Here is a 22,758-nt window from a genome sequence, read left to right as displayed (position 1 = left end):
TCTGCCGAGTCTCAGATCTTTGGCGTTTGCTCCCTTATGTATCCCATTTCATGATGGGCCATTACGCGGCGTCCTCACTGTCCTGTTAACTTTTACATAGCCTACTGTGCGTAAAATTAACTTTGCAACTCAACCAGGTTTACGTCGACCTATCTACAGTCTTTCTTGAAGGTCCTTTTCATCATCTGATTCTAACATTTGCCTTACACTGGTGTCATCAGCAAAGATTCGAACCACACCGTTTTTCTGTACATCTTTGTCGACGTCTGATGTCGTTAGCATAATGAGAAGTGAGACTTGTACCTTCCCTGTGGCACCCTGATAACTCTTCTTCAGGCGTGGTCTCGTTCCCTGTGGCACCCCGATAACCCTTCATCAGGCGTGGTCTCGTTCCCTGTGGCACCCCGATAACCCTTCACCAGGCGTGGTCTCGTTCCCTGTAGCACCCTCGATAACCCTTCATCAGGCGTGGTCTCGTTCCCTGTGGCACCCCGATAACCCTTCATCAGGCGTGGTCTCGTTCACTGTAGCACCCTGATAACCCTTCATCAGGCGTGGTCTCGTTCACTGTAGCACCCTGATAACCCTTCATCAGGCGTGGTCTCGTTCACTGTAGCACCCTGATAACCCTTCATCAGGCGTGGTCTCGTTCACTGTGGCACCCTGATAACCCTTCATCAGGCGTGGTCTCGTTCACTGTAGCACCCTCGATAACCCTTCATCAGGCGTGGTCTCGTTCACTGTAGCACCCTGATAACCCTTCATCAGGCGTGGTCTCGTTCACTGTAGCACCCTGATAACCCTTCATCAGGCGTGGTCTCGTTCACTGTAGCACCCTGATAACCCTTCATCAGGCGTGGTCTCGTTCACTGTAGCACCCTGATAACCCTTCATCAGGCGTGGTCTCGTTCACTGTAGCACCCTGATAACCCTTCATCAGGCGTGGTCTCGTTCACTGTGGCACCCCGATAACCCTTCATCAGGCGTGGTCTCGTTCACTGTAGCACCCTCGATAACCCTTCATCAGGCGTGGTCTCGTTTACTGTAGCACCCTCGATAACTCATCTTTCTTTGTGGATGGTATTAACATAGTCATTACTTGTTTTCTTAGAATATTTTCATGTTCGCCTCTGTGTTACCATCTTTTAACATTCGTATTTGGAAAGCATTCCCTGATCGCTCTCCAATCTACTTTGTTCTGGTGCAAATTCAAGTTGCTCAACCTGACGCTATCTCCAGTTATTGTATTACGTCCAATTCATTTATTTCCACCCTTATAAACTTTCGTCATTTCTATGACATTGTGATCCGATAAGATTGTATCACTCACTTCTATAATTGAGGATAGTGAAATGTTATTTGAAAAGATATGGTCTGTCGCACTGTTCCCTCGTGTTGGTCTATGACTGACCTATATAAGGTTGAATAACTGCCAGAGATCAAGTTGTGTTTAGAATCGTTTTCCTTCTTCTGCTGATCCTTTATTCTTTTCTCTCTATCTATATCAACGTACTCTGCTCTTCTATCGTGATACTCAGTGAACGGAAGCTTCCACTACTGGGCTATGTAATAAATGTACACAAATAATGAATGTATATTCGTGAGTTTCTTCCTTGGCTTAATGATAAATGCACATTTACTTGTTTTCTCCACTACCTCACTAGCTATATAATCACTGTATCACCTTTCTCCATTCCCTGGCTAGGATATACAGCAATTGTATCTATCATTCTTTTATGATGGCCTGAGCCAGGCAGCCATTTAATCGACAAAACCCTAGGGTTTGATGAACAGCTTGGTTGACTGTGGACCGGCTGCCACAACCAGGATTCGAAACCCATGCGCTCGACCCTGAGCGGCCCGTGCATGCGTCACGGTCAGGAACGCTGACCCCTACACCACAGGAGTCTATTTCATTAGATATTTCTTTCTACTTTGCTAATAATTCTCCAATGGCATACATTTTCTTTTTTTGCGTGTGATCTGTATAACAGAAAGTTTACTGTACTTATAGTCGGTTTGCTTTCTACAATTAGCTCACTTTTTTATGTTGAAGGTTCCAGTCATGGACTAAAGTCGACAACAAGGCCGGGCCTTAACTGAAATAAAGAGAATAATGAAAAGGGAAAAAAGAAAAGACAAAGGGAAGTATTTACGAATTCTGGATGAAATGAGAAAGCTGTCTTTTAAAACGAGCCAGGTCATAGTTGTCGGGAAAGACATGAGAAGGTAGGGAGCTCCAAAACTTCGACGTGTAGGGAAAGAAGCAGTTATCAAAACGGCCCACCCTTGAGTTGCCGATGGCCATACAGTAATCACGTGACGCAGCAGCTTCCCGAGTATTGCGTGATCTACGTAGTGGTGGGGGACACACAAGCAGCCACCTCTAGGGAAAATAAAGCCAAAGTAACACCTATAGAGAGGGAAAGTGAGCCAACGTTGCGGTGTAAGGCAAGAGGGTCAAGTTTAGAAGTTGGCCTGGGATAGTCTATAAGTCGGACCTGCTTTCGAGTTAACACTTTTAAGTAAGAATATACAGCTAGAACCACTCCAGATGTGAGAGCAGTACTCCATACAAGGACGAATCAATCTTTTGTATAAACGGAGCAACTATTCAAAAGAAAATAAGTTTCGACATCTAAACAGGACTCCCAGTTTTTCAGAGGCAGACTTAGCTATTCCCGTAACATGGGGTTTCCAAGAAAGAGTGGATATTCACCGAGTCAAGAGGTGAAGTTACAAAACCGTTAAAGGAGAGGACGAGAGTTGCGAGGAATTTTCGGTAGCGAGGTGGGCAACTGGGTCTTGGAGAATTTAAACTTAACTGATTACGTCTACCCTAATGAGATATCCTGTCCAAGTCTGAGATTACTGAGGAAGCTGTGGCAAGACAAGTTGCAGAATTGAAGGATGTGAATGACTCATCAGCGTACGAGTGAACTAGATTATTTGTAGAGTAGAGAAAATCGTTATAAAGGAGGATAAGTGTAGGAGGCAAGACAGAACCCTTGAGGGACACCGCTGTTGATGGAGAAAAGGGGGGAAGCTGATCCATCAACAACCACAGAGACAGATCAGCCAGAAAAGAAGCTAGATATGAAGGAGCAAAGTGAGGGATGGAAGCCAAAAGAGGGGAACTTAGAGGTGAGACTCCGATGCCACACCCTGTCAGAAACTTTGGATATGTCAAGGGCAACTACACATGACTTTCCAAAATCTTTCAGGGACGATGACCAGACATTAGTAAATCAGGAAAGAATATCACCAGTGGATCTCGCCTTACAGAAGCCAATACTGATGATCAGAGAGAAGACTGTGATTTTCAAGGTGTCTAAGGATATGCGAGTTGAGCAGGGATTCAAAGACTCTGGAAATGGGAGATGTCAAAGCAATAGGAAGATAGTGGCAGAGGTCAAAACAGTCACTCTTCTTAGGGATGGGATGTATTAATGCATGCATCTAAGTAGAAGGGAAAGTTTTGCTTTTTAAACAGAAACGGAACAAACGATCAAGCATAGGTGCAAATTCAGGGGCACACTCCTTCAGTCCATGGGGATGGATGCCATCAGGACCATGAGCCTTGCCATTGACCAGAGACAGAAGCACTTTTCAGACGGGCCGGAAAGAGATTACGGGGATGGGAATAGGATTAGTAAGAGGAACATAATGGGTGTGAAGGAATGTTAGAGTCATCCAAGGTGAAGTTAAAGGAGAAACGGGGACCAAAGAGAGTTGCTTTGTCAACGGTAGAGACAACTGTAGAACTGGCAGAACGGAAAAGTGAAGGAAAGGTAGAGCGACAGAAATTGTCACAGATACCCTTAGATAAAGACCAGAAAGACTAAGTGGATGACGAAGAGATGTTTTCGAATTTCCTCTGAATAAAGGAACGCTTTGCCTCACGGATAACGTCCTTGTAGTGATTATGGGCAGTTGTAAATGCTAAATAGGAGAGAGAGGAAGGAGAGTTTTCCCAACCCCAATATGCCTGATCCCCTTCCTAGATGGCCTTAGAACAGGAACAGTTGAACCATGGATCGGATGAAGTCGTTGTCTTGGAGGAAGATGGGATAAATGCATCCACTCCCGCAAGAATAACCTCTGCTGTGCGTTTGACTGAGACAGAAGCATCACCACATAAGAGAAAGTAGTCTACCCCCCCCCCCCCCGCCCCCCCCCCAAAAAAAAAAAAGTCAGAAAAGATATGTCATTCCGGTCAGCTTTGTTGCGGTGCCAATATTTACGCTTTAAAGGGGCTGCTGGAGGGGGAGGTACCGTTGGAGTAATTACATTCATGAGGGTGTGATCAGATGAACAAACTGGGGGGCGAGATTTTGTACATACGGTGGCATGGACTAAATGTGAAAACAAATCCAGGGTATTAAAAGAGCGGTCACAGCGGTCAGGAATATGGTTAGGGTGGGAGATAATTTGCTCTACATCATTGAGAAAGGGAGGAATTCAACCATTCCCTATGGTGAACACTGAAACCCCAAAGGTAGAGGATCTCGGCTTGCGAGTGACGGGATGTCACCACCTCATGGCAGGAGTTTAGATAGTCGAAGGAAGATATAAGATTTGTAGAATTAGCAGTAAGCGAAAGAGAGGAAATTTATGGTAGCTGGGGGACAGACCTAAAGGAACATTACATCAGAGTTTGGAGACTCAAGGTCCATGAGGCGAGCAACATGTGTGTTGATGTTGGAAAAGCACAACCACCACCTTTGAACCGGAATCGTGAGTGAAGGTTATGGTTAGATATGAAAAAGGGACTAGTGAGAACATCATTAGACAACTGTGCATCAGAAAGTAGTAAGATATTAGGAATGGTACTAGACAGATGGTGTTTAACAGAGGGGAGGTTACTAGAGAGACTACGAATGTTGGTTATCATGGACATATATTGCTCATCGCCATTTGATTATGGTTCAATCTGCCCTGAACGTTTCAAATTGCTCCAAGCCTGCTTCGTTTTTCTCCTAATTGAACCAATATCTGGGATAGTGATTAGAACGGTCTGTGCTGTTGTATTCAGAACTCATTGACGTAATTCACTTTGAGATTTTAAGAGTTCTCGGTTATCAACCGTTGAATATTTTCATATATTGTTTTCTGAGGGTTCCCTATCACATTATCATCACTAAACTGTATGTTGATGCTTCTGTAGATTATTATCTTCTCGTCTGTTTTATCTAAAGCTATTTCATTTCTGATTTTCCAAACGTCTTTCTTCGTCTCAATCATATTGTTATTTTCTGAGTTTTATCTCCATATCTGCTCGGAATTTCTTGAACTCCTTCCCTAATAAAAGTGTATCATCGTTGTAGTGGGTTTCTATAACTGGCAAAGATTCTGATAATCATTCCATCTTGGTCTCATGTTTTGATGCGTCCTATACTTTCCGTATTCTTCTCCATAATTGTTATGTTGTCATTAAATTCTGTCTCCTTTAATTCTGATACGTGGTTTTCACATTCACTTTAAGGTTACTCATGACTACGCATTAGCGTACCAAGTCCACAGTTTCATTTTACTCTGTTTACTAGATATTTCTCAGACCTGCATCACCATTTCTGGTTCATTAAACGACCTGCAACTTTGTTCAAAGCTTTCTGTATGTTTAGTGTCACTTCTTTGTTTATCTCGGTCCTCTTCTCCTCGTGAGCATTCAGTGTTTTCATTTTCAACTCGTGTGTTTTCTTCGTACTCCTCTTTAACAGTTTATATCTATTTTTGTTCGCTGAGAAGACTATCCGCTACACCACTAATATAAATCAACATTTCTCATTTTTCTGAAACACTTGAAAATCTATTTACTATTAGCTAGATTCTATTTGAGCGATGCTTTTTGGTGTAGAAACTCACATTTATCTATTTGCGTAAGATGTCATATTTCCAGCAAATTTCAAGGTAAAGAATTTTCTTTTTCGATAAAACATCCTTTGGCATCTAAGGTTCCGAACAGAAGCACTGGGATACACATTTCTGGGACTGATTATATTCGCATTTCTCTCAGTATCTGAACATGTCATTTCAGACATTGTCTGCATGTCACTGCCTCCATTTTCTTTAGTTTCATTAATACATGTGTTCCTTTACTTCACATTTTTAATCATCATCATCCTGAGACTTGCCTTGCTTTCCTGTGGACTTAGCCCATCAAAATATTCTCCAAATTCAACTAAACTTCATTTAGTTGCTACACTTTCTGTGGTCTCACTATCACTTTCCCGTTCTTTGTTGTTTTCTCTCCGATCATCTACATCATCATCATCAGTTCTTCCTCCTTCCCTGACACGCAATTGTAACTTGTGAACATATCCACCAGTGCCACCAACAGCCACAATCTTAATAGACAGATTTCTTCCACATGACACTCATGGTGTCTAGTCTGCAGTGTTTCTTGTGGTATTTTCATGTCTACCACGTACCACATCTCACATTTCCTACATCATCTGGGAACATCATTTCTATTCCTTTTATAGCCAAACCACAAACCATTTTTTTTTTCTTTTGATATCATGTGTGGAATGGATGACTTTTCTTCAATGTGCTTGACTGTCTTTAGAGGCCACATCAGCTTATTAAAACTACGAGGATTCTTACTCAGTCATTCTCACTTCAGATCAACAGTTTTCAGCTTGCATGAGAAAGAAAAAAATATTTACCTTGTTACTAGCACCTCCCACGAGATTTTTGGCAAGACAATCATGTGTGTGTGTGTGTGTGTGTGAGAGAGAGAGAGAGAGAGAGAGAGAGAGAGAGAGAGAGAGAGAGAGAGAGAGAGAGAGAGAGAGAGAGAGAGAGAGAGAGAGAGAGGATGGAAGAAGACAAAGCTGGAGGGTTGGACCGGAGGAAGGAGGTGTTGAGGGCGGGTGGGTGGGTGAGATGTAATGATGTCCTGCCACACAGGATACAACAGTCCGTCCTCACAGTGCGCTGCACCGCCTGGGTACGCTGGCCTCCTCCTCTGCCTCAAACCACTGCCTCTGGTTATGTCTCGTTATGATATCTCTCCTGAGGTGACACTGTTCTCTTACTGAAGATTCGCATATATACATACATATATATATATATATATATATATATACTATTTATTTATTTTGCTTTGTCGCTGTCTCCCGCGTTAGCGAGGTAGCGCAAGGAAACAGACGAAAGAGTGGCCCAACCCACCCACATACACATGTATATACATACACGTCCACACACGCAAATATACATACCTATACATCTCAATGTACACATATATATACACACACAGACATATACATATATACACATATACATATATACACATAATTCATACTGTCTGCCTTTATTTATTCCCATCGCCACCTCGCCACACATGGAATAACAACCCCCTCCCCCCTCATGTGTGCGAGGTCGCGCTAGGAAAAGACAACAAAGGCCCCATTCGTTCACATTCAGTTTCTAGCTGTCATGTAATAATGCACCGAAACCATAGCTCCCTTTCCACATCCAGGGCCCCACACAACTTTCCATGGTTTACCTCAGACGCTTCACATGACCTGGTTCAATCCATTGACAGCACGTCGACCCCGGTATACCACATCGTTCCAATTCACTCTATTCCTTGCACGCCTTTCACCCTCCTGCATGTTCAGGCCCCAATCACTCAAAATCTTTTTCACTCCATCTTTCCACCTCCAATTTGGTCTCCCACTTCTCCTCGTTCCCTCCACGTCTGACACATATATCCTCTTGGTCAATCTTTCCTCACTCATTCTCTCCATGTGACCAAACCATTTCAAAACACCCTCTTCTGCTCTCTCAACCACACTCTTTTTATTTCCACACATCTCTCTTGCCCTTACATTACTTACTCGATCAAACCACCTCACACCACATATTGTCCTCAAACATCTTCTTTCCAGCACATCCACCCTCCTGCGCACAACTCTATCCATAGCCCACGCCTCGCAACCATACAACATTGTTGGAACCATTATTCCTTCAAACATACCCATTTTTGCTTTCTTAAAAAATGTTCTCGACTTCCAAACATTCTTCAAGGCTCCTAGAATTTTCGCCCCCTCCCCCACCCTATCATTCACTTCCTCTTCCATGGTTCCATCCGCTGCCAGATCCACTTCCAGATATCTAAAACACTTTACTTCCTCCAGTTTTTCTCCATTCAAACTTACCTCCCAATTAACTTGACTCTCAACCCTACTGTACCTAATAACCTTGCTCTTATTCACATTTACTCTTAACTTTCTTCTTCCACACACTTTACCAAACTCAGTCACCAACTTCTGCAGTTTCTCACATGAATTAGCCACCAGCGCTGCATCATCAGCGAACAACAACTGACTCACTTCCCAAGCTCTCTCATCCACAACAGACTGCATACTTGCCCCTCTTTCCAAAACTCTTGCATTCACCTCCCTAACAACCCCATCCATAAACAATTTAAACAACCATGGAGACATCACACACCCCTGTCGCAAACCTATATATATATATATATATATATATATATATATATATATATATATATATATATATATATTTCTTTTCTTTCTTTCAAACTATTCGCCATTTCCCGCATTAGCGAGGTAGCGTTAAGAACAGAGGACTGGGCCTTTGAGGGAATACCCTCACCTGGCCCAATTCTCTGTTCCTTCTTTTGGAAAATTAAAAAAAAAACGAGAGGGGAGGATTTCCAGCCCCCCCGCTCCCTCCCCTTTTAGTCGCCTTCTACGACACGCAGGGAATACGTGGGAAGTATTCTTTCTCCCCTATCCCCTATATTTCTATGAGTCCCCGGGGAAAATGAAACACGATAAGTTCCTAAGTGCACTTTCGTGTAATAATCACATCATCAGTGGAGACACAAGAGAGAAATATAACAGTCAGTTGATATACATATTCATACTTATTGCCTTCATCCATTTCCGTCGCCACCCCGCCACACATAAAATAGCAACCCCCCCACCCCCGAGGTAGTGCTAGGAAAAGACTGCAAAGGCCACATTCGTTCACACTCAGTCTCTAGCTGTCATGTGTAATGCACCGACACCACAGCTCCCTTTCCATATCCAGGATCCACAAAACTTTCCATGGTTTACCCCAGATGCTTCACATGCCCTGGTTCAATCCACTGACAGCACGTCGACCCCGGTATACCACATCGTTCCAATTCACTCTATTCCTTGCACGCCTTTCACCCTTCTGTATGTTCAGGCCCCGATCGCTCAAAATCTTTTTCACTCCAACTTTCCACCTCCAATTTGGTCCAACATGATGATCACACTAGTCCGTGATGGTAGTTATGAAGGTGAAATCGCAATTCAGTAAGAATTGAAATAATTTTATCTAACATGTAATTTTTTCCTCGCAAGCAGTAAACGTGTTTTACGGAGACACTCCACCTCATCAGGTGCAAACAAGTCATGAAGCATTTTAAATCCCAGCACCAACACACAAATTCCATGTGTCGTCGAGAATGGCAGAGGAGAGACGGACTTTGTGTGTAGGTGTTGGGATGTTAAAAACTTTATAAATTGTTTGCATCTGATGAGGCGGATAGTCTCCGTGAGAAATGTGTTGCATGTGAAGAAAAAGTTGCGTGTTAAATAAAATCATCTGAACTCCAACTGAAATGCGATTTCATTTTCATATATATGTATGCCTTTATCAACGCCTTCTCCTTAACGCTATACAAATGTATTATATATATATATATATATATATATATATATATATATATATATATATATATATATATATATATATCCTCGCCTAAGCCAGGTACCCATTTTATCGACCAACCACTTGGGGAGGATGAATATCTGGGTTGACTAAGGAACGGCTGCCGCAACCAAGTTTCGAACCCATGCGCTTGACCCCGGCCAGCCCATGAAAGATGCAGCGTCTACGACATTAAGCGCTCCACCAGATGAATGGGAAGAATACAGTGTTGCATGTTTAGTCTTGAGTTTCATCCTTCCATCCTTCAACTCTCTCTCTCTCTCTCTCTCTCTCTCTCTCTCTCTCTCTCTCTCTCTCTATGTATATATATATTTTTTTCATACTAATAGCGAGGTAGCGTTAAGAACAGAGGACTGAGCCATAGAGGGAATATCCTTAATCAGCCCTCTTCTCCGTCCCTTCTTTTGGAGAACTAAAAATGAGAAGGGAGGATTTCCAGCCCCCACTTCCTCTCCTTTCAGTCGCCTACTACGACACGCAGGGAATACGTGGGAAGTATTCTTTCTCCCCTATACCCTATACCCAGGGAATATATATATATATATATATATATATATATATATATATATATATATATATATATATATATATATTTTTTTTTTTTTTTTATACTTTGTCGCTGTCTCCCGCGTTTGCGAGGTAGCGCAAGGAAACAGACGAAAGAAATGGCCCCCCCCCCATACACATGTACATACACACATCCAGACACGCAAATATACATACCTACACAGCTTTCCATGGTTTACCCCAGACGCTTCACATGCCTTGCTTCAATCCACTGACAGCACGTCAACCCCTGTATACCACATGACTCCAATTCACTCTATTTCTTGCCCTCCTTTCACCCTCCTGCATGTTCAGGCCCCGATCACACAAAATCTTTTTCACTCCATCTTTCCACCTCCAATTTGGTCTCCCTCTTCTCCTCGTTCCCTCCACCTCCGACACATATATCCTCTTGGTCAATCTCTCCTCACTCATTCTCTCCATGTGCCCAAACCATTTCAAAACACCCTCTTCTGCTCTCTCGACCACGCTCTTTTTATTTCCACACATCTCTCTTACCCTTACGTTACTTACTCGATCAAACCACCTCACACCACACATTGTCCTCAAACATCTCATTTCCAGCACATCCATCCTCCTGCGCACATCTCTATCCATAGCCCACGCCTCGCAACCATACAACATTGTTGGAACCACTATTCCCTCAAACATACCCATTTTTGCTTTCCGAGATAATGTTCTCGACTTCCACACATTTTTCAAGGTTCCCAAAATTTTCGCCCCCTCCCCCACCCTATGATCCACTTCCGCTTCCATGGTTCCATCCGCTGACAGATCCACTCCCAGATATCTAAAACATATATATATATATATTGGAAAGGATCACAATTTTGCGCGTGATCAAGTATATCCCTATAAGTCCTCGGGGAAAATGAAACACGATAAGTTCCCAAGTGCACTTTCTGTAATAATCACATCATCAGGGGAGACACAGGAGAGAAATATAACAGTCTGTTGATATACAACGAAGAGACGTGGCTAGGACGCCAATTGGTAAACATGCAATTGTCCAAGACAGACAACGAGCGAAACATAAACTATTATGTGGAAAAGAAGGTGAATTGTTTACAAATTTTATCAACAATAAAGTTAACCAAAATGTATAGACCATCACTAATATTAAGATTATAATTCTATGTGTATTTGATAATAGCAAATTCAATAATATTTCTCGTGGTAATAGTGTTAGACTTAATAACTAAGATGGTATTCTCAGTCAATACAATGATCATAGTTTTTAACGTGATTAAACAAGGAATTTAATTCTTGTCCCGTTCTTATACTAAATCTATGTTGCTTAAGTCTAACACAAAGATCCTTACCGGTCTGCCCAGCATAAACTTACCACAATTTCTATATGGCACTTCACAGATGTACCCAGGAGAATTTTCTGGTGAGTTCCTGATTAAGATATTCTTCATAGTATTATTGTTGCTGAAGACAACATTTACATAAAAGGATTTGAGCAACATGGGAAGTAAAGTAGAAAAAAAAAAGAACCAAAAGATCCTTGGTGTCAATGGCAGGTTTGGGCTCAACTCTATAAAGTGATTTCTTTGCTAACTTAAGGGACTTATCAATGGAAGATCTAGGGCACTTTAACTTAGATCCAATAGAATATATCTTCTCAAACAAATAATCAATATACTCTGGACTGCAAATACGTAATGCCCTAAGGAACATAGATTGAAATGATGATAAGTTAACTCTGTCGTGTTGAGATGAGTAATGATATACAAATGATATACAAATTGGATAACTTTATTTTTGATAAAATTTGTAAACAATCCACTTCTTGTCCACATAATAATTTTATGATACGCTCGTTGTCTGTCTTGGACAATCGCATGTTTATCAAATGGCGTCCTAGCTACGTCTCGTCGTTGTATATCAACTGACTTATATTTCTCTCTTGTGTCTCCCCTGATGATGTGATTATTGCACGAAAGTGCACTTGGGAACTTATCGTGTTTCATTTTGCTCGTGGACTCATAGGAATCTATATATATATATATATATATATATATATATATATATATATATATATATATATATATATATATATATATATATATATATATAATTTCCGCCCAGGAATTCCCTTTATGAAACTTCTGCAGCCAGGTCATAAAGTGCAGTGATGTGTGTGTGTGTGTGTGTCTGTGTGCAGAGAGTGCAGGGTACTTGAGAAGTAAGAGTTCTGTACCTTTGTTATGGTTGCTGCATCGTAAGCATGAAGGGTCTACAAACAATGTTTGCAGTGTTGTAAAGATAGATGATGCTCACATCGTCGACGGGAAAGTGTTACTCGTGTATGTCTGGGAAGTGTGGTTTCTGATGGCTGTTTGTATGGTGACATGGAGTTTAAGACTGAGTTTGGGAGGGCGGAACATTAGTGCATCCTCCGTTATTTTAGTGAGTCGGTATTTTGTTAGTGTCTTAGCTAGTGGGGTGTGGGGAATGTGTGAGTAGTGGTTACTGAAACTCACGCTAGGAGTATGCTTTTAGTTCGCACTTGGTTGGGTGGTGATTAATTATAGAATAGTTAGGGTGGGAGGGATCTAATTCTGCTGCAGAGAACTGGATGCCGAGCATGTTGAGGTGGGACCCTACTGGGGATTTGTTAGCGTTATTGTCACTGTTACATTATAAGATGTTGAGTGTTTGTGGTTGCTAGGAAGTCAATTATTGTTCTCAGTGCATTAGTTTGTACAGTTTCCAGCTTTGTTATATTTGCTTTGGAGGGGACAGAAGACCAGGTAGGTGAGTCCTTGCTTAGAGTAGAAGGAATGCATCGTTTGCATAGCATTCTGACGGATTCTTTTTCTTGTCCGAATCTAATGCCAGAAAATGTACTGAGGGCATTTAGTTTCTACGATACTTTTGTGTAAGCTGGATTCATGTCTGTCTGGGTTTAAAAGAGTAACTGAAAACATCCTAGGTGACCCACTGTTTCAATACATATATATATATATATATATATATATATATATATATATATATATATATATATATATATATATATATATATATATTCCTTTGAGTCCACGGGGACCTTGTGTTTCATTTTCCCCGTGGACTCATAGGAATATCCTGATCACGCGCAAAATTTTGATTTTTTCCTATATATATATATGTATATATATATATATATATATATATATATATATATATATATATATATATATATATATATATATATATCCCTGGGGATAGGGGATTAAGAATACATCCCACGTATTCCCTGCGTGTCGTAGAAGGCGACTAAAAGGGGAGGGAGCGGGGGGCTGGAAATCCTCCCCTCTCTCTTTTTTTTTTTTTTTTTTTTTTTTTTTTTTTTTTTTTCCAAAAGAAGGAACAGAGGGGGCCAGGTGAGGATATTCCAAAAAAGGCCCAGTCCTCTGTTCTTAACGCTACCTCGCTATCGCGGGAAATGGCGAATAGTATGAAAAAAAAAAAAAAAAAAAAAAAAAAAAATATATATATATATATATATATATATATATATATATATATATATATATATAGAGAGAGAGAGAGAGAGAGAGAGAGAGAGAGAGAGAGAGAGAGAGAGAGAGAGAGAGAGAGAGAGAGAGATACGGTTTGGTTAAGATAAGAGAGATCGTAAAAGCTTTGCGGAAAATGAAATCCGGCAAGGCAGCAGGTATAGGTGGTACCGCAGTTGACTTTATTAAGAGAGAGGGCGACTGTATTGTTGACTGATTGGTAAGGGTAAGGATATTCATTGTATGTATGGTTCATGGTGAAGTGACTGAGGATTGGCGGAATGTATGTATAGTACCATTGTACAAAGGCAAAGGGGATAAAGGTAAGTATTCAAACTACAAAGGCATGTTTGTTGAGTATTTTTGGGAAATTGTAGAGGAGGGTATTGATTGAGAGGATGAAGGCATGTACAGAGCATCAGATTGGGGAGGAGCAGTTTGGTTTCAGAAGTGGTAAAGGATGTGTGGATCAGGTGTTTGCTTTGAAGAATGTATGTGAGAAATACTTAGAAAAACAAATGGATTTGTATGTGGCATTAATGGATTCGGAGAAAGCATATGATAGGGTTGATAGAGATGCTCTGTGGAAGGCCTTAAAGAGTATATGGTGTGAGAGGTAAGCTGCTAGATGCAGTGAAAATTTTTTTCAAGGATGTAGGGCATGTGTATGAGTATGAAGAGAGGAGAGTGATTGGTTCCAGGGAATGTAGGTCTGCGGCAGGGGTGTGTGATGTCTCTCTCCATGGTAGTCTAAACTGTTTATGGATGGGTTTGTTAGGGAGGTAAATGCTATAGTTTTGGAGATAGGGGCAAGTATGCAGTCTGTTGTGGAAGAGAGGGCTTGGGAAGTGAGTCAGTTGTTGTTCGCTGATGATACAACACTGGTGGCTGATTCGAGTGAGAAACTTAGTTTGGAAAAAGTGTGTGAAAGGAGAAATTTGAGAGTTAATGTGAATAAGAGCAAAGTTATTAGGTTGTTTTGCAAGATTGAGGGACATAGTTGGAACGTCAATCTGAATCGCTTCCGCTTCCATGGCTTCATCCGCTGCTAAGTCCACTCCCAAATATCTAAAACACTTCTCTTCCTATAACTTTTCTCCATTCAAATTTACATCCCTTAACCCAGCTGAACCTGATAATCCTGATCTTATCAACATTTACTCTCAACTTTCTCCTTTCACTTTTCCAAAGTCAGTCACCAACTTCTGCAGTTTCTCACACGAATCAGCCTCTAGAGCTGCATTATCGGTGAACAACTGACTCACTTCCCAGGCCCTCTCATCCACAGCAGACTGCATACTCGCCCCTCTCTCCAAAGTTCCTGCATTTACCTCCCTAACCACCCAATCCATGAACGAATTAAACAACCATGGGGACATCACACTTCCCTGCCGCAGACCGACATTCACTGGGAACCAATCACTCTCCTCTCTTTCTAATCGTACACATGCCTTATATCCTTGGTAAAAGCTTTTCATTGCTTCTAGCATCTTACCTCCCACACCATATACTCTTAAGACCCTGCACAAAGCATCTCCATCAACCCCTCATATATCTTCTCCAGATCCACAAATGCCACACAAACCCATCTGTTTCTTCAAGCACCTCTCGCACACACTCCTCAAAGCAAACACCCGATCCGCACATCCTCCACCACCTCCGAAGTCGCATCACTCTTCTCCCCCCCCCCCCCCATAAAATAAAGAAAATTAAAAAGAATATATATATATATATATATATATATATATATATATATATATATATATATATATATATATAAGAAAGGTATATCGCACTTCAGTAGGAGTTCAGATAACATTCACTCTTTCCAATACACTACATGTTTCACGGGGGTAGTCCGCCTCATCAGGTGTAAACAATTCATAAAGTTTCAAGTCCCAACACCATCACAAATGCTTGTACATCCTGTCACAGTTATGCAAGAGCTTCTACTCCGGCATGTCGGCAACAGGATGTACAAGCCTTTGTGATCGCGCTGGGATTTTTTAGGTACAGTAGGGTTGAGGGACAAGTCAATTGGGAGATAAGTTTGAATGTAGAAAAACTGGAGGAAGTGAAGTGTTTTAGATCTCTGGGAGTGGATTTGGCAGCGGATGGAACCATGGAAGCGGAAGTGAGTCACACGGCGGGGGAGGGGGCAAAGGTTCTGGAAGCGTTGAAGAATGTGTGAAAGGCGAGAACGTTATCTCGGAGAACGAAAATGGGTATGTTTGAAGGAGTAGTGATTCCAACAATATCATATGATTGCGAGGCATGGGCTATAGACAGGGTTGTACGGAGGAAGGTGAATGTGTTGGAAATGAAATGTTTGAGGACAATATGTGGTGTGAAGTGGTTTTATCGAGTAAGTAATGAAAGGGTAGGAGAGATGTGTGGAAATAAATACAGTGTGGTTGAGAGAGCAGATGAGGGTGTGTTGAAATGATTTAGATATTTGGAGAAAATGAGTGAGGAAGGATTGACAAAGAGGATATATGTGACAGAGGTGGAGGGGAAGAAGAAGCGGGAGACCAAATTGGAGGTGGAAAGATGGAGTGAAGAAATTTGAGCAATCGGGGCCTGAATATACAGGAGGGTGAGAGGTGTGCAAGTAATAGAGTGAATTGGAACTATATGGTATGCATATACATACACAGACATGTACATATTTACACATGTACATATTCATACTTGCCTTCATCCATTCTTGTCGCTACCCAGCTCCACAGGAAATAGCTTCGCTAGCCGCCCCCCCCCCCCCCCCCACTTCAGCGAAGTAGTACCAGGAAAATAGACAAAAAAGGCCACATTCAATCACACTCAGTCTCTAGCTGTCATGTGTAATGCACCGAAACCACAGCTCCCTATCCACATCCACGACCCACAGACGTTTCCATGGTTTGACCCGAATGTTTCACATACCCTGGTTCAGTCCATTAACAGCACGTTGATTCCAGTGTACTATGTCATTCCAATTCACTCTATTCCGTGCACATCTTTTACCCTCCTGCATGTTCAGGCCCCGTATATGCAAGACATTTCAACACACTGCTTACTCGATCAAACCACCTCACACTACATACTGTCCTTAAACATTCTTTCAAACATACCCAATTTTGCCCTCCCTGAGAACGTTCTCTCTTTCCACACTTTCTTTAGCGCTTCCAGAATTTTTGCCCCCTCCCCCATCCTATGACTCACTTCCGCTTCCGTGGTTTCATTAGCTTCCAAGTCCACTCCCACATATCGAAAACACTTAACTTCCTCCAATTTTTCTTCATTCAATCTGACATCACAACTAACTAATCCCTCAACCCTGCTAAACCTAATCAACCTTGCTTTTATTCACATTCATTCTCAACTTTCTCCTTTCACACACTCTTCAAAACTCATTCACCAACTTCTGCAGTTTGTCACTCCAATTAGCACCATTGGTGTTATCATCAGCAAACAACAAATAACTCACTTCCCAGGCCCCTTCATCTCCCACAGACTGCATACTCGCCCCTCTCTCCAAGACTTGCAATTAACTCCCCCACCACCTCGTCCATCAACTAAAAAACCACGGTGGCGTCACACACTCCTGCCGCACACCAACCTTCACTTGGAACCATTCATTCTACTCTCTTCCTACTCGTACACATTTCCTACACCTCCGATAGAAGCTTTTCACTACTTCTAGCAGCTTACCTGCCACACCATATATTTTTAAGACTTTCCATAAAGCATCCCTATCAACACTATTGTATGCCATCCCCAGAGCCATATATCTATCAATTTATCTATCTATCTATCTATCTATCTATCTATCTATCTATCTATATATATATATATATATATATATATATATATATATATATATATATATATATACACACATAGAGGAGAGAGAGAGAGAGAGAGAGAGAGAGAGAGAGAGAGAGAGAGAGAGAGAGAGAGAGAGAGAGAGAGAGAGAGAGAGAGAGAGAATCTGAACAATCGGTCCAACTAAACAATACTTTAACTATTTACATACAACAAATACATGACAATCACCACCATGCCAAGAACATAAGCAGAACAATAACAAACTAGCACTTACTCACTCGTACCATATCTGAAAAATGAAGTAATAACGACTCCCCTCCTGCCTTGAACAAACAATTTACCTGATCCAACATGAATTACGCCTCAGCGACCCGGTCATCCAACCTCTGAAAACAAATATGACGAAGTCGGAAACCACACTGAACAATCACGGGTTGCCTAGCAACAACAATCACTCACGACCTACACAATGAAGCAATAATCTTCTCAGTACAACTCCACCCTATATATATATATATATATATATATATATATATATATATATATATATATATATATATATATATATATATATATATGCTTGTCACCGATTTATATGCAAAAGCATAAGACCCTTCCTATCCGAACCATTCCATAGCTAACCACCAACCACAAAGTACAGATAAATAGCCTACCCTTCCTTCACACTTCAACGAGGTTTACTCACAGATCTCCCCATCCCCAGCAAACACAACATTCACAAACACAGAAACAATCAAATGACCCAACGAACACCAAAGAATCGCTCTTACAATAGCCTTAAACACCACCACACCAGACGTACCTCCATCTGAATCCACACTCCCCAGACATACACGAGTAACTCCTTATGTCCAAGATGCAACATTCATACTGAAGACACAAAGCGCTACCTACGATCCTAATTTGTCCTGCATACACTTTACATACACATACAGAGAGGGCTACCACACTCCTTGATGTGTGGTCCCGCTCGGTGGATGTGGCTGCCTTTCTGAACATTGCGGGAGCTCCATATAAGAGGTTTCTGGGACAGGAAGATAAAGGAAAGGATATATATATATATATATATATATATATATATATATATATATATATATATATATATATGACCCGATGCTCAGGCCTCAATCAGCCACTTCATCACGGCTACAGGAACATACAACGTTAAAAAAGTTTCCATATAATCTCAGTATTCATTCCACATCTCCATTTCACAACGTTCTTCACACAGTGTGGACTCATGCTGAACATGTTCTATTTCACCTGGAGGTGGCCGTGCGTGTGGATGAAACGTTGAGTCATTGTCAATGATCTTATTTTAAAATTTACGACTGAATATTGGAAATTTGTCATACATAACTTCCTATATAGTGCTAAGTGCAACAAAGAAAACTGGAAAGACTCTATTAAAAAAAAAATGAATACATATTGGTTTTCACATAAACACACACACATGATATATATATATATATATATATATATATATATATATATATATATATATATATATATATATATATATATATCAGCTACCTCGCTAACACGGGAGACAGCGACAAAGCAAAATAAATAAATATACATATACATACATACATATATATATATATATATATATATATATATATATATATATATATATATATATATATATATATATATATATATATACTACAGACAACCTGCAGGATGCGGGTGCATGAGGAAGAGGGAAACACTGGCACTTACCACACTTGCCCAGGTACTTGACTTCCAAGTGTCGTTCTGTCCTGCAGGCGTGACGTCTGAGGTGACATTCGTTCGAGTAGTCGAGGCCGTCAGAGCCACACACTGGCACTGAGCCCAGCCCTCCGCCGTACACACGGCACTCCACCGGGCACTCGCACCTGGCACTACGGCGGTCATCGGCCGGCACACAGACGGCACCGTGGTGGCACTTCTTGCCCCGGCAGGGGTCACGGACTGCGGACACAAAGGACACACGGGGTTAGGAGAGGAGGTGATCTTCGTGTGGGTCAGGAACGGGAAGCCGACGCCGCCATTAGCCATATCGGGATATCATGCACGACATAAGTGGTAGTCTTCTACTTATTGTTAAGTGTGTAAGACTCGTTTTTAGTGTTTGTTGCTGGGGATTATGTTGGGATCCAGGCACAAGGCATCATGAAGAGACGCAGAGGATGGGGGGTTGTTCTCAAGCGTGTCTTGCACCGCCCCATGGCTGGGTCATAAGAAGGCCATGGACGAGGTTACCGGGAGGGGGTGACAAGCAATCACACTGGGCAGGGGGAGAATCCTCAGGTAACATTGGCCCTGCAGGGAACTGGATCTTCCCTGAGGATATTATTAACTTCTCGTTATATGAGAGGAAGGAGAGAGAGAGAGAGAGAGAGAGAGAGAGAGAGAGAGAGAGAGAGAGAGAGAGAGAGAGAGAGAGAGAGAGAGAGAGAGAGAGAGAGAGAGTGTACACGAAGAATATTTAAAAAAAGATGATAGAAAGTACAAGAGGTTATTTGAGTGTATCTTGACATGGATGAGGCAGCTGGTAACATAACATCTCATAATATCAACACACACTTGCTGGGTCAAACCATCAGGGACATCAACCTTTACCTGTTGGCACCTCTCCTCCTCCTTACCTGCGCTGGTTCCCAGTATCCATTTTCTGTGACAGTTTTCTGTACCATTTCCCATCACACACACCGTGACAATGGCCCAGATCTCCTCGTCACTCTGTACATTTATCATAGTTTCAGTAACGAACAGTTTCCTTCTGTATACAAATAAGCAGATGCAGCAGCTACAGTAATACCCTGTACCACCAGTACATTACACTCCTGAGTAAAGGAAATATACACCAAATATGCAATAACTTCGAGTTGATGATATCTTGATACGCAGAGGAATAATTCATATATGAATAAAACAGCCATTCATGTGAGTACTTCTTACGTACAGATAAGAAATAAGTCTTACAAAACTGCCATAAAAAGGCAAAAATATATGATGATAATGGAAATACATTTTCGCAAACTCAAAAGGTAATATTAGAGTCGAAAATCGAAGAAATAAAGGGGTTAAAACTCAATTATATCTGAGAATTAAGTATGAAAGCCACCAGGAATTAGAAATCATGTCTGGAGTTCACATAATCGAGTCATCATGAAGGGAGGAGTAGTGAGTCGTGAGTGGACTGACTGACTCTACCTGACCTGAACGGGAGCAGCAGGGAAGGTCATCTTGCTTGCGAACGTGGAACAAACATGACAAACCAAGACGGTATGAACGGCACAGGTGGAATCCATGAAGACGTCAGGAAATACGCCACGATGAGCCAAGGATAAATGTACGACACCACGAGTCTGGAAGTGAAGAACCAAGACGTACGAAGACAACAGCCACGCGGGGAGAGGCAGCAGGAGGAAGGAGAGGAGGAGGAGGAGGGGGAGGGAAGGCAGCTTGGCAGGCGGCACAGGCACACGTCAGACTGGCACTCCACTCCAAAGTTACCTCAGAAAGTTTCCCCTTCAGCTTTTAACCTCCAAAGGACAGCGGGTCTGGAAAATAGTTTGTAGACTCCTCAGCAGCACGCGGAGGGAACGCTCGCTGTGATATTGACCAAACCGTCTGCTCTGCTTGATCCATGACAGAAAGAAAACTAAGAATGGGAGTAATTTGGTTGCCATCAACGGTGATAATAAAATCATCATTCATGATTTTTTGATACCTATATTTTTGTAATACGTATCTAACAGTTCTGATAACACTTCAGTTAACACCAGGACATAGAGAAATATTTAGCAAAAGAAAACTTTCTCTCGTCATTATAATACTTCTTCACCACCAGGCCAAACATAGAAAGAATGAGGTGATATGATGCTTCTATGACCAGAGGATTTGACCAAGTAGTAATGACCTGACTATAACCTAATAAACTGATTATATACACTGATAACCTGACCATACCCTGATGACCTGAGCCTAAACTGTTAACCTGACCATAACCTGATAACCCAAGCAGGAACTGATTGTGTGACCTCAGCTGACCCGAGTGAGCATCGACCAGATGAATTTTAATCACGACCAGTTTCAGCTGCCTGACCACGACCTGATGACCCGGACCCAACGCTTCAGCTTTACTGAATTCATTGACAATGAAAATAAACTCGTGTCGTCACAGTACAATATAAAGGCTGCATACAATTACGGTCTATATATAGTTCCTTCAATGTATTGTAAATAAGAGCTCAGTAATATATATCTCTAAAATATAACAAAGTATCACATAACATTGATAACAAAATATCACATTACATTATGATAACAAAATATCACGACATTGATAACAAAATATCACATTACATTGTGATAACAAAATATCACATAACATTGTGATAAAATATCACATAACATTGTGATAACAAAATATCACATAACATTGTGATAACAAAATATCACATTACATTGTGATAACAAAATATCACATAACATTGTGATAACAAAATATCACATTACATTGTGATAACAAAATATCACATAACATTGTTTGATAAAGAAAAATAAAAGATTATGCAACTGGTCGTTCATGATAACTGCTTTATATTTAACTATTCATTCATTTTTTTTTTCGATTCAGAGAAGCAATTTTCAGGTTAAGTTTCACGGCTACAGTGTTATTATTCTGACTCACGTGTGCAGCGTGTCCCAATAAGTATTTATATATATATATATATATATATATATATATATATATATATATATATATATATATATATATACATAACAATGGTATCATAGTGAAGCGCGTGATCTAAGTATTTGCTGATAACCACGAGGACAAATGAAACACGATAAATCCCAAGTGTACTTCCATGCATGTTATCTTCATGGTAAACGAAGTGTAAGGTAGAGGGTCACTATACAGTCTCTCTCTCTCTCTCTCTCTCTCTCTCTCTCTCTCTCTCTCTCTCTCTCTCTCTCTCTCTCTCTCTCTCTCTCTCTTATTGCATATATATATATATATATATATATATATATATATATATATATATATATATATATAGAGAGAGAGAGAGAGAGAGAGAGAGAGAGTGCCTGTGTAAATTCATTTGATCATCAATTTCTC

General features: G+C 41.1%; 1 protein-coding gene across 1 annotated transcript in view; it reads right to left on the bottom strand.

The window, feature by feature from the left end:
• Window positions 1–22,758, bottom strand: part of LOC139766704 (agrin-like) — an 889,459-nt gene that overhangs the window by 181,995 nt on the left and 684,706 nt on the right. Inside the window, 1 exon segment of the mRNA XM_071695624.1 lies at window positions 19,362–19,595. Coding sequence (XP_071551725.1) covers window positions 19,362–19,595 — 234 coding nt within the window.

This window comes from Panulirus ornatus, chromosome 58, assembly GCF_036320965.1.
Source record: "Panulirus ornatus isolate Po-2019 chromosome 58, ASM3632096v1, whole genome shotgun sequence".
In the NCBI taxonomy this organism is placed as follows: Eukaryota; Metazoa; Arthropoda; class Malacostraca; order Decapoda; family Palinuridae; genus Panulirus; species Panulirus ornatus.
The sequence above is the reverse complement of the archived record's forward strand: the minus strand, read 5'-3'. Positions and strand labels throughout refer to the sequence as shown.